This window comes from Gambusia affinis, linkage group LG08 (assembly GCF_019740435.1).
Source record: "Gambusia affinis linkage group LG08, SWU_Gaff_1.0, whole genome shotgun sequence".
Taxonomy (NCBI): domain Eukaryota; kingdom Metazoa; phylum Chordata; class Actinopteri; order Cyprinodontiformes; family Poeciliidae; genus Gambusia; species Gambusia affinis.
The window spans coordinates 27,059,651-27,073,807 of record NC_057875.1 but is presented as its reverse complement, the minus strand read 5'-3'; the positions used below and the strand labels follow the sequence as shown (position 1 = coordinate 27,073,807).

Below are 14,157 nucleotides of genomic sequence, written 5' to 3'. Positions count from 1 at the left end.
CCTAATACGATGCAGGCTTATATAACAGTAATCCAGAACTAATTTATGTTACTAGCTACATTTACGTAATTACAGTTACCTGAGTAACTATTTTGGGGAAAAAAACTTTTTGGAGCATATGTACCGCTTTGTTTTGTCTTTCTTTTACTTTTCCTTGAGAAATGTTAATATATAGTTATTTTTACTTAAGAAAATTTCTGGATACTGATAGTAACTTCACTGAATGAGGGACAGACATGTTTTAACCAAAAACGCACCAGACAGTGACCTACAGTTTGTCAGAGTAAGACCTCTGCTTTGTACACAAGCTTTGTTATTCTAATTTTGTTTTCTATCTTTAGAGTCCAAGAAAATACAGTTAACACTGTGTCATCTACTGAAGAGATTCCCTTTCCTAAGTATTAGTTTATTAAGTTTTATATTGAAAAAATATAGATTTGGAAAAGTGTTGCATCTGACTGAATTTGCTATTTTGTCACTTTGTTATTTATGTGTACATATATTTCTACATTTTTAACATAAACTGAATTTGCTCATAATCTTATGTAATTTTTTCTGGCTGACATCTTAAAAAATAAAATGCTATACTTAGTTACTCAGTACTTGAGTAGCGTTTTTACAAAATACCTTTTTATTCTTCAGTAATTTCTAATATCTAACACATATTCTAATTTAATTGTATATCATGTCCTGTGCGTTTTATATTACATCCAATTTATTTTGGTTATGACTCCAGTTTGGGCTTCTGATGAAGTACAACAATTATAACGCCTCAAACTAAAGATCTTCTGATGATAGATAGGTGTTACACAGCTAAATGTCTGTACAGAAGATGAGTAATAGCTTTAGTTTAGCCAGGGTTCTGATGTTGAATTGAAAATAGTTGTGTGTGGCCGTTTCCATCGAGCTGCACCTCACGCTCTGTAAATCTGCTCAACAGTTTCAGGCCTTGGCCTTCACTGAGCTTTACCCTGACTTCCCGACACAGCTCCTTTAATATTCTATGCTGTAGATCTTTTCATCGCCTTTAAAAACATAACAGCATGGAAGAGCAAAATGAGAGCCGCAGCGGCGTAATGGGGTGTTGCGTTTGATCTGCCCCTCGTTGGTCTGTTTACTGTTGAAATCAAACTGTTGTTCTGATGTTATTTTTGGTAAGCAGAGTTTCTTTCCCTGCATGGCTCTGACACGGTTCAAATTTGTAAAATCAGTGTTTGAATTTAGGCTCACACCTAAATACTGATGGAAGAAAAACACGAATGAAAGAGTGTTGAAATTTAGGATTTTCTGGAAACCCCCTTTTTTGGGATCAGTGAATTTGGGCTAGTTTTTAGGCTGAATTTGCTTGAACCTAAAGTAAAATACAATCAGCATTCCAGTTGGATAGTAAACAACTTTTAGTTGACTGTCTTTTATGTTTGTTTGTTTTTTTTGACTTGAAGGTATTTCTTTATTTTAGATCTTTTTATTCTTTAAAACAAATTTGGGGATACTGAAACCATGTATCCCTTTAAATAAAAACATAAATAAGTTATTCAAAGATTCTATTTTTTTTTTTCCTTCTTTCAATTGTATTTGAGCATATGACCATAAATTGACATTTAAAAAGGGAACAAATACATGCTAGTGAGAATATGTTGAAAGAGACCGATGCATTTTACCGTTTACATTTTTTCCTTTAAATCTGACACCAGCTATCTTTACGGTCTTACTAATAAAAGTTCCCCAAAACAGATTTATCATCAAACATAAAGGACACAAAGAAAGTCAACCGTTAAAAAAAATAAGGTCTTGTCCTCTTTGTGTTTTTAGTATCTTTAATCCTAACAAAGCTCTCAGAGAGATATAATCTTACTGGTAGTCTTTTATGGAAATAAAAACTTCCAAACTGGTGAGGCTGGATCATGTTTGTTCTCTAAACTGAAATAAAATGTGTTGTGTTGGTTCTTAAAGAAAAGACACAGAAATTAAAAAGCCATCAATATAAAATCATTAGCATCAATCATTCTGTTTATGGCTAAAACAGAAATTCTGCACTGATGACATTACTTTCACAAACTTTGGTTGCTCCTCCGTTTTTTACGTTCTGTCCTCAAGCAGCCAGACTCCATTCTAGGTAGTCAAGATTGATAGTTCGTTACAAGGTCAGTTAAAGTTCTGGAAGTGTTTTAAGATTTTTTTCCACACCTCATAATCCGAGAGACTCAGATGAATTTGGAATCAAAGTTGCACTATTTGTTACATTTTCATCTACGGTTCACTTTCACATTGCACTGTGTCCAATGATCCAAACTCTTTGAAAAACTTGCTCCCCTCTTCGCCTGTGGTGGCGCTGCAACAAGAACCAATGAAGTAAACAACACAAAGACACTGAGCACAACTTCCTTCATGAAATTTAAACCAAAATGGACTGGCGTCAAATATTAGTGCTTATAAGAATTCCTCTTTTGTTATTAGTAAAAGACCACAAGCCATTTCTCCTGCTATTGCTACACATGCTTGTTTGTTTGTTTTGGTTGCATCTACCCAGAATGCCCTGCACTACAATCCGCTTCCTGCTTTTGGCGCAGACTCCGGTCTGCTTGGCATTCACATATGCGTTTGAACTGTGCCAGAGTTCACTTCAACCAAACCAAAACCTGGGTTTGTAGGCGGACCAGAGTTCACTTTTTTTGGTCTGCATCAGAGTTCAATTGCGCATTCACACCTCCATAAATGAACCGGACTTTCTATGCAAACATACTTAAGTGCATTCTGCAGAGACAAATTCTTTCCATATATTAAACTATTTAACTTTCCCTAACTCACAGTCACAAACCAGTGGTGTCAACATAAAACTTTGCTAAAAAACATGTTCAAACTGGATCTTGAGGCTCCTTGTGACCTTCCATCAATCATCAAGAGGCACAGACTTTAGTTCCAGTGGTGTTCAATTCAAGTCTTTAAGAGCCATAGTGCTGCAAGTTTTGGGTGTTTCTCTGGTCCAATACACCAGAGGAATCAATAGCTAATTACCACGAGATTAAAAGGCAATTGAGCCATTTGACAAAAGAAATAGTAACACCTTGTTTTACAGCAACTGCTCTCACACATCATGTGATGCTGCCTCTTCTACCAATAGAAATGTTCAATGACCACTTATGGCATTAAGGATCCAAAATGATATTCTCATATCCTTTTGTATTATATAGTAGGTCTTACTGATTTTTTTTGCAGCTTTAGTTTTTACACCTGACATTTTATTTCAAACATATAACACAATATGTTGCAATAGTCCCATTTAAGAATAAAAGAGTGAAAATAGGCAAGGAACACTTTCAAAGACCTTCCAGATTTTGCAAAACAAGAGAAGGTTCAGTTTCCTGAAGGTAACATAAAACAAAAAACTGTTAAAGCCCGTATATAAAATGAGTTTTATGCTATCTAGATAAGACAGCTATTCCAAAAATATTTGAAAACTTCACTTAAAGCAGCGTAAATATAGCGTTTAGGATGTGTTTTGTCTTTGGGATATCTCCACAATCATAAATCCTGATCAGTCATTTCTTGCTGTACCAGTATAACATCTCAAGCCCACATTTGCATCTGAACTGCTCTCACATGGGTCGTAGTCTGAGCATGTTTTATAGAACCCCTGCTGTAAACCCTGATCGGCAACCAGCAGACAATATGCTATGTATGCTGGACAAACTGTTATGGCTCTGTGGCAGATATTCTAGCAGACAATCTGGAGTCATCTTTAGGATTACAGCCAGAGGATTAGTCTATACCAGCTAATTATCTGGAATTTTATCTTCATGCTCAAATGTCATTAGGTAAAATCTTGTGCAGACCAGTTAAAAATGGATAACCATCAACAAATACTTCAGGCTGCATAACTATTAACATTTACACTGAATGTTTTGAGGGGGTCATAGAGTGCATATATCTGTACCTAGAAGACATCGCTCTAAATTACTTCTATAAACAGCGGGTTTAATTCAGATACTCGACAAGTTGGCAATTTATTATGTTTCATGAAAACAGTCAATGGAAACATCAGCTGATGAAACTATACTGGACCTTCACTGAAGCCACTGTGAACTGATGCATGATTTGGGGTTTCAGTGCATTTGTGGTGGTCTGAAACAAGATTAAATGAAACTAAATCCAACTAAGATCAGGTGACGGCCTAAACCATTTTGTGGCTTTTTTCCTTTTCACCATAAAAAAAATTAAATAGTTTGGTCATATGTTTTATTGTGATATCAACTGTATTTTCATTAAGTTACCTCAGAAAGCGTTTTGAGATTTTTAGTTCTTCAACCAACATTGGAGTGATGAATAAATGATCAGTAACTCTTTCATTGACCAATGTCCAGATTCAAATAAAGATGAAGATGGCGACAAACCTAAATTGCAAAGTTCTTTCAGTAGCCTTCAAAGAAACCTAGAAAATTGGGATTAAAATTTGATAGTCTAGAATAAAATTTCTCCTTGTATTGCACTAAAGGGTTTCACCATACTAATCCCCAGGATTCACTGGTGTACAGAACTTAAATGTTTCCCTGCTTGAGTGCACCTGCTTTAAATTGGTGGATTATTAACGGGCTTCTGTAAAACTTGATGATAAGCTGTTGAATCAGGTGTCTTGGCCTACTTACACAGCTGAAACACGCAGGGCGGTCTGCCCTGAAGGCCACAAGGAGCATGATTGTAAAACACTTTTACAAGGGAGTGTATGCAGATGTAATTTCTGGATCAATGCACTGTTGATATTTTTCAAACCCAAAGTTGAAACGAAGCCCTCAGTATGTTGGGTGGCTGTGGATATACTGAAGAGAACCCTGGATCTTACACTTGATTTTGTGCAGCTTTATCATTCATGGGCTAATTAGCGATATAAAAGATTTACAGAGGTTTTAACAAGTTCTGGCTTAAGATTATATGAAATTTGCCATCATATTGCTCATACAGTTCAAAGCCATTTTTTTATTAAGATGCAAAAGAAAGTGGTACGGAGACCAGATTTGATGTGGGTGATGAACCGAATTTATTGATTAATTAAATTTTCTGTTCACGAGGATATTATTTTTGGAAAAGCTGGATTTTGTTTTTTTCCATCATTGCACTTCCTAGGTTTAAATAGTTCAGAGTGATGTTTGCCCCCCGAGAGCCTACCATGTTGTTCTCGGCCTACCATGTTTCACAGCTTGTCTTTATTTGGACTTAAAATTCAGGTCAACACAAAGAAGGTTTGACTAAAAAGCATAAAAAGCGAGCTTTGGAAAATATTTTCATTTGAAATTTATTTTCAAGAAGGGAAAGAAATAAATTGACTAAAAATGAACTAAAAAATAAAACATTGTTACACCCAGCCCTATTCCAAGAGTTTTCTCTGTACAGAGAATAGAGCAGAACCCCTCCCCACCTGTTGCTGAGCACAATTAGCTGTTTCAAAGGCTAAATAAAATATATTTCCTGACTAAAAACATGTTTTCAGTATGCTAAATGGTGACTTCAAATAATGTGCAGAGATCTAGAAGGTTGAAGGTCACTGTTTTATCTGTCACCTGCTGCCAGGTAACATAACTTGAAGCAGGAAATATTTTAATATAAACTGCTAAAAGTCAGACTTGGTTTTAATAGATTATGACAAATTTTTTCCACTTTCTTCTTAAAGTGGAAAAAAACTCAGTGGATCATAAAATATGCGTGGGATACTTAATGATAGGAAGACTCCTACTGCAACCCTGATTACAACCATGCAGGTACAAAAAACTGATGGATGGGAAAAAGAAATAAAAAATAATTACAAAACACAATAAAAACACAAGCCCATTAGTGAAATAGTCAGAAACCACAGGAGGACTTATTGAAATAAACAGAAACGTTCTGTAAACCATAATGCAGTCAGAATTAAATCATGAACCACATCAGTGAACTGTGTTTGCATAATGCTGAAATCCATTAGGGAGCAAATAATGGTTTCAATTTTATTACACTAACATTTTCCGTTTGAATATCTTTGGTAAAGATACATCACCCATGTAGCACATTATAATTTATTCACTCTACTAAACGTTTGACTAATGTGAAACAAAGGAAGGGATTTTTTTTATTCTAAGTCACATAAGGTTAATTCATGTAGTCATTTCCTGACTCTGTGCATGTAGTGATGAGGTGGGCCTACCTGGTGAAGACAGGCAACTGGGACTGGATGACCTGGACCCTGACGATGACGAGCAGCAGGGTACTGATGACGAGGACGATGAGCTTCAGCAGAGTCTGCAGGACCGCGTACGGGAAACCGTCTTTACCCTGCAGGACTTGCCGCACAGTGTCCAGCATCATGGGCAGAGTAAACTATCAATGGCAAAGGGAAGAAATAACAAGAGTCAAGTCAACTTCAAAGTCATTTTAAAGAACGATTAAACACCAAATCAACTTTTTTTTTGTAGATAAACCGTAAATTGAACCTTACGGGTGTGTTATCTTTTATTACAGTGCAAATTGTGACATTTTATGTAAACGTCCTAAGATAATGTTACAATGCTTGGGACAGCACTCACTGCTTGTTCAGACCAGTTACTACACGACTGGTGGTTTCACACGCAATAGCCAAAGTCTCCAATAACACATAAAAAGGTTGCTAGATTTGCTGCTTGTCGCTCATTTTGACAAATAGTCAATGGAGGGCTCTAAAAAAAGAAAAAAATCATTAGATGTAGTGGAAAAATTGTTAATTGGCTAAGTTGATCGTCTTGACCAACGGGCACTGCTCACTTTGGAATTTTTCTAAATTTGTTTGGGTTATGCTTTTACACTGGGTTTCATTCCACTTTAAAGGGGCACTGTTCTGTGTTTGACAGGCACATACTGCCATTTCATATACCTATGTTACCTTCAGTAGTTATAAAAACACTTCATATGTACATCAAGTATGACTTAAAAGAAAATTGCCTTGGTAATTTAACACCTTGAATTGGGCCGCTGTCTCTTTAAAAACTTCTGCTCTTTCTGAAACTCCGCCTTCAGGAAGTCATCAAAACATGGCTCCTCTATTAACTCTTTGACAACGTTTCTAACCGCAGTCACTCTAAGAAGCAGCTCAGCTCAGTTCCACCAGGTGTTTGCTATTTGCTGCTGGCTAGTCTGAAGAAGCTGAGTGGGAGAGTTGTGGAGGGTTGCTCTGTGAGGCGGAAGTTCGGAAATTTGAAAACTGCAGCTCGGAGGAGGAGCTTCGTATCAAAGGCGGTGATAGGTTCTCCAAGGCATTCTGCACAGCTAAATGGTTGCCATGGGAGCATAAGAGGATTTTCCAAACATGCATGAAGGAACCCAGGCAACACTCCAGGTATGTTTTTAATGAGGGAATAACATTATGACAAAATGTAGAGCTCAAAAACGTCAAGTTTACATAAGAGTTCCCCTTTACATATTGCACAACAGTATTTGTTATTTATTATTTATTACAATATCCGCATATATGAAAGTTCTGAAGGTCCAGAGAGAGGTAAAAGGTGGTTTATCCTTTTTCTTGTTTAACAATCTTTCAATGATAAAAAAAGATTCCACCTAGTAATTCAGAAAAGTAAATCTCCATTAACACCATTTATCTTTTATTCACTGCCCTGAAGGAAATTAGCAGCAAACTAGCAAACTAGAAGTGGAACACTGAGAACAGTTGTACTGGTCTGAGACAGAAAATTTGTTTTTTTCTTTTCCACAAATTCCTCATGTTTATCTAAGAAAGCATCTTTGTTCTCCAAGAGTTGACCGCAAACATTCTGTATGCGATCAACCGTAATGAACAAGACCAAGGCGTCTGCAGAGCCCTACCCCTTGTGCAACAAACACTTCGTAGACACAGCAGATGCCGACCACGGTGATCCCCTGCTCCTTGCACAGTGTTGCTGCAGCCACCAGAACTACAGTCACAGCAATGGGGGGCCACACTGGAAAAAACAAACAAAAAACAGGAAGAAAAGAACAAACATTTGAGACAACGAGATCACTTGACTGTATATAAAACTTGGTGTCTGAATTCCTTTTGTTTAAATAAACCAAGACGAGAGTAGCTTTCGTATCAGGTTTCTGTAAAGTGACCTTGAAGATAATTGCTCCGCATTTGTACCCGATAGCCAGTTCCAGTCCGAAGTTTACACACAGTGGTGAGAAAAAACCTGTAATTGTTTCAGGTCATCAAACATATTTAGAGCCATTAGACAAAACACAGTGTTTAAATTGAAGTGAACTAACATCCACAAGTTTTCCTGAGTGAAAAAGTGATTTCCCCATAAACCAAATAACTGATTGTTCCACAACAGCAAGAAATATTTTTGCCATAATTTGAGTCTTTTATTGCTGGAATCTTTGCCGTGTTTGACCATAAAACTTTTTTTTGTTTTTTTTTTTCAGAAAGAATCCGACTCACTCATATGGAAAACCTGCTAATTGGAGGCGAACTTGAAGGTGATCATTTTGGCAGAGGAAGTCTTCCGATGCCGCCTCAGGCCTATTCCACACATCGCCGAACATCTGGGAAAACTATTACATCTTTAAGTGTATTACACCAAAACTCTGCTCTATACCACAAAAGTTATTTATAAAAATTTAAACAAAAACGGAGATTTGAGAAAACAAAATATTCTTACAAACATCGGATTTATAAGGCTATCCAATGGCACAGTTAAAATAAAACAAAAAAAAATACTGATAAATATTAATTTAGTGGGAAAAATGAGCAAATTCCATAAACAAAGTATATCCTACATGGCCTGCCTAGATAATTCTGGTTCTTGAGTACATTTCATCCATGATCACAGTAGTAGAACACTGATGTAGCCTCCAGACCTGAACAATGGAAAAAAAATATTCAAGTGTCTTTAACCTACTAGTCCCTCGGGATCTCTTCTTTAGCACGACATGTTGTCAAATACGGGTTGACTTGAAATGTAGGCGAACATAAGCAATTAAAAACGGGGCATTTTTTAGGAAAAGACTAACATTTCATTGGAAAGTGTATGACCCAAGGAAAATCAGAGCTATGTTCAAACTCGAAATGCTCTGTAAAATGTATTCCCTCCATGCTGCCAAAGCCAGCAACCTCCCCTAAAGGCACCTGTTAATGCGAGCGATTTGAGGTTTGCCGTCGTGTAGAAAGATTCTATAGAATATGGAGACCCTGCGGTAGGAACCACAAACATTGTGATGAGTGGTCAAATTATCATGCCGCGTCCACCCATGGAGTGTCGGGTGGGTTCTTGGTAGAAGCAAACGTGTGGTCTCAATAAAGCCAGGCCAAGAATTTAAAATCAAGATACTAAAAATGATAAAGCAATAGATAAAGCAAAAAAGTCATTTGTTTTTCTCTCTGGAACATAAAAATAAAACAACTTTTCCAAATGTACTGAGAAACCCAGCATGAAATCCCAGGACCTTTGTATGTTGGACTTTGTTGATTCTCTCTTTCTCATGTCAACAAATAAATCAGCAGATATGACGAGAACCCAGATCAACATCCAAAACACATCAGGAAGTCCACCTCTGACTGATTTCTATTGGCCAAGTGAAATTTTACATTTTCACAAAAGGTCAGGTTGATATGGATAGCTTCTTATTAAAATGGCCGCTAAGGTCATTGAAAAAAAAAAAAAAAACTTCAACAAAAATGAGGATTTGAGAAGATTCTTTGTTTACGTGGGTACATAAACACATAGTTTTTTTTTGTCTTTAATTATCTTTGTTAGATAGAGAAATGTGTTAGATTATAAAAAAGAATAATCTCTTTTGGTTTTTGAAAGACAAAACTTAGGAAGTTCACAGAAAATTCTTTAAAAATAAATAAATAATTAAATCAGGAAACGTTAAAGAATTTTCTGTCCATATGACTTACCAATGGAGTGGTCTGTACTAGTTGATTTTGTGTATGCCAGGAAAGCCGCCAAGAGGAAAATTGAAGAAAGGAGCTCCGCCCTGCCAACAACACCAGTCACCTGAATAGAAAGGAAAAGGCATTTTATCAACAAGAATCTTAATATCTATAGTTCAGCAACAGTCTAGGAGCCACAGGAATGAGATGTTTCAGACCACTGAGATGTAGGGTGTTAAGACAACATTTTTAGAAAAATGTGAATATCTGGGAATTGAGGTAAAAACCCACAAGTTCTGCTTCTAACCTAATATAAACCTCCAAAAGATATGGCCAATTTTTTCATTGAATTCAGTGATCTTCTACCTGTGATATGCGTTGATTATGACTATTTAATTATTGTTGGAAAATTCAACATCCATATTATCAGCCCCAAACACAAAGGGCAAAAAAGCTTTCAAAGCTTCTGTTTGACTCAACACACAGCCGAGGAGACGATCTGGAGCTCAGTATCAGAACCAAACATGGAGAAGCAGCATTCAGTTTTCATGCTCCTCTAATCTGAACAAGCTTCCAGAAAACTGCAAACCTGCTGAAACACTGAGTTCCTTTAAATCCTAGAGTTGTTCCACAAAAAGAAACCACTCAAAAAACTGCTGCCACATATGCTTTGGCACACGTTTGCATAAAGAATAAACCACTAATCGGATGAATCTCAATTAATCGATTAATGAAATAATCGACAACTAATCATTAATCATTAATCAGAGTATACAGACTCCAAAAACGCAATTTGGTGAAAAAACAAACAAATTCAGAGCAGTAAATAACCAAAAACTGCACAAAAATATATACATATTTTGCATACAAGTTAAAAACACTTTTGTCTGTGAATATGTTTTAAGCCAAAACTCTTCAACTGACAGTTTTAGCTTCACGTGGTTCAAATTCACTAATGAAATGCTATGTTATTCCCTCTTAGGCAATAAAATGTTTATTTTTCTATTTAAAAAGATTTTAATAATTTGCTTATATTAATATAGTACATTTCTAATATATAATGTATAAAAAGGACTTTAGTGGTTTCATGAAAAATCTGCAGAATGTGGCACTTTTCTTAATCCGATTAATCGATTAATCATCAGAAAAATCGATTTCTAAAGTAATTGTTAGTTGTATCCTTATTTCCCCCCCAATTTTTATGTTGGTGCCTCTCTAGTTTTAACATGACAAAATCTAAAGCAGTTAATAAGGTGTGAGTAGGATTTGAACAATTGATTGCAAACTTTCTCAGGACAGTGGGTTTTATTCTCTCTGCAGCTCTGAAGTGTGTCGAGATGGAGGTGGTGGAAGACAGTGAGCAAATGTTACCCTTATGTTGTGCGCATAAAGAGAAGACTTCTTCGTATTAACATCTTATGGTAGAAACCAGATGTTGTTGACTGAAAAACACTAAAGACATTAAAAAAAAGCTCTCTCTGAGCCAGAGGGTTTATTTGATAGGATCCTGAGAGCAGAATAATTTTTTTTTTTTCTGCACAGCTTCTGCAAACCACACTAATTACCAAGCAAATGAGCCTCAGACAGCATTGCTGTATTTGCTGCTAAAAGGCTTTTCTCTGGGAGGTTGAATTCTGTTTAACTTAAGAGCAAAAAAATTATTCACCACGACTCCCAGGTTTCATATCGAGCCATTTAGAAATAAATCCTGAAACTCATTGACAGAAGTAAGGTGACACATTCCACAACGGGATACGTAATACACGGAATAACACTGCGTCTTTGGGAGCGTTGAAAAACTGAGTTATCTACAACAGTGGGAAGCCGGAGAACCGCTGATCTGAGCCGTCCAATCCAGCTGTAGAAACAAAAGCACTCAGGTAAATCACCTCAGCAGATATAGTTCGTCTTTTAAAAGAGCCTCTCTGACAGCAACATCTGTCACTTGGGTAAATGATGACTGCCCTCGTGTGGAAGAAACAACATTCTCCGTTCCATCCCGAAGCCTTATTTCATTCCAAACCAGCCCAGCCCTAAAACCTCTCATAAGGTTCCACACGTGATTCCAAAACGAGCTTTGCAAATTAAGAGCCTATTATTTTGCAGTCCGCAGCCCTTAAGAACACACACACACAGGCATTAAGGCGAGGACTGCGGCCTCTGACTAAAAGGATTAGCGTCAACATTCAAACGGAGCACATGCTCTGTTCACAGGACTGACCTATTTGCCAATTAGCAAAGGAAGGAAAGAAGAAGAAGGGAAAAAAAGCAGAGGCATCCAACTTCTAGGAAGCTCTCATATATCTAATCAGTTCATCAAAGCTAACCCAGATGAACAGAAGACAAGTTGAACATGGTTAGCTCAATTACACAGAATTACCCAGACCCAATTCCCCCCTTTTTTGAGTGAGCATCTGCAAACTGCTTTTCAATTGCAGGCTTTGCCCTCAAGCCACTTTTGGAGATTTTAAGGAGAACACCAAAACAATTTGGATTTGAAGATTCTTGGGAGATTCAGAAAAAAAACAAAAACCCTCCATTCAAAAAGTCATCAGCAGAGAACAGTGAGGAGGCAGGACAAGGCCTCTTTGTGCGCACTTATCGTGAAGGGACCTTCAGTACTTGGAACGTTGCAGCAAAACAAATGATCCGTTCAGAAAGAGATTCCAGACGGCGATAACGCAAAGGGCATCCGTTGGAGCAACTTTGAGGCCTCATTTGTGAGGCAAATTGTTTCCATTCAAGATGTCTGAGAGGCGCTGCGTGGATTGGAATGGGCCAGGAAGAAGACTCAGGGCCGCGCGGCAGGATGAGCGACATGGGGGCAGATGACATCCAGTTCAACAACAGCTGTGGTAGCTGGTGCTGTATTAGAAAGTATTGGAAAAAAACAAGAACCAAAAAGCAAAACAGTCCCCACCACAGTGAAGTGGGTGGCATGGTTCAATAACCGAACAATAGAGAGTGAATCTTTCAGTGTCTAGAGAATCAATTCCAATATTTAAGAAATTGAATATCCTTAAATATTTGTTATTTTAGAAAACAATTTTTCTAATCAAATGGACCAAGAATTTTAAGATTCTTGTTCAAATTATGGGACTGACAAAAGGAAAAGACAGTGTAAACAAATTACATTTATTTGAAACTAGGGTTGAAACAATTCATTCAACAGTTGAAATATCATTCTCAAATTTAGTAATTGACTAACAGTTACCTGGAGCATACAAGATCAAAAATCGGCCATTGGCTTAGAGAAGACGATATTCAGAGCATAATTATTCTGGTGTCTATCTCCAGCGAACCTTTCGGGCAAGAGGCGGGGTAAACCCTGGACAGGTCGCCAGTACATCGCAGGGCAACACAGAGACAGACAGGACAAACAATCATGCACACACACAATCAGACCTTAGAAGAAATTTAGAGAAACCAATTAGCCTTTTAAAGTTTTTCTTGAATAAGTAGTTTCAAAAGTAAACAGGATATTTGTTTTCACCAAACTGTGTTCCAAATTATTATTAAAATTGGATTAAAGTGTCTGTAATGAAGAGATCTTCATTACTGGGACTATTTTTACTTAAGTCACTGTATAGCACTTTAAAAGCACTTGCTGCACTTTATTAACAAGCACTGCATTTTAAGCATAGATTAGCACATCAATAACAATTTGCACACAAGACGTTTTAATTGTATTTATTGAGCATTTTTAGTGATTGGCATGTAGCCTTTTGTTCTCCTCATTGACGAGTGAGGTGGTTGCCTGTGAATGGAGGATAATTGTTACTCAGAGCAATGAGCTACTGGTGGGTAAAACTGAGCAAATGTTTGTGTATAATCTGTTGAGTGTGGAGTGCTAATATGAAGTGACTCACCTATCTTTTCTGTGTGCTCTCCAGGGTGTTTGGACAAATACTGCCCTGGGGGTCCAGACACCATATAGTTTCTGGGAGACGCCATTGGGGGGTGGGGGGGATGTTTATGGGTTTTGTGGTGTTTCATTATGGTGTAATGATAAAACATAAAATATTTATAAAGAGTAAATGGAAATATTTGTATTTAGAAAAAGGAGTTTTATTCAAATAGGTGGAGATTGATGAATTGAGATTCCCCTGTAAATAAATATGGTTTGGTCCGTCAAAACTGGGACTATTTAAGGCTGCAGTTTCACCTTTGAAGTGTTGATTTTGTGTGAAGAATAAACCACTACTGTTTCCACCTGACTCTGCCTCAAAGCTTCATCCTCACTGTAAAATCCAACCGCAAAAGACCGCCTTGCTACAGTGTCATAAAGATTACATTTTTTGTTG

General features: G+C 37.0%; 1 protein-coding gene across 5 annotated transcripts in view; it reads right to left on the bottom strand.

The window, feature by feature from the left end:
- tmtc3 (transmembrane O-mannosyltransferase targeting cadherins 3) overlaps window positions 1–14,157 on the bottom strand; it is a 34,177-nt gene that overhangs the window by 15,183 nt on the left and 4,837 nt on the right. For all 5 annotated transcript variants that reach the window (XM_044123998.1, XM_044123995.1, XM_044123994.1 and 2 more), the window contains exons 4-6: window positions 9,878–9,977; window positions 7,822–7,937; window positions 6,173–6,345 (exon numbers count right to left, since the gene is read on the bottom strand). In XM_044123998.1, coding sequence (XP_043979933.1) covers window positions 6,173–6,345; window positions 7,822–7,937; window positions 9,878–9,977 — 389 coding nt within the window. The remainder of the gene's footprint in view (window positions 1–6,172; window positions 6,346–7,821; window positions 7,938–9,877; window positions 9,978–14,157) is intronic.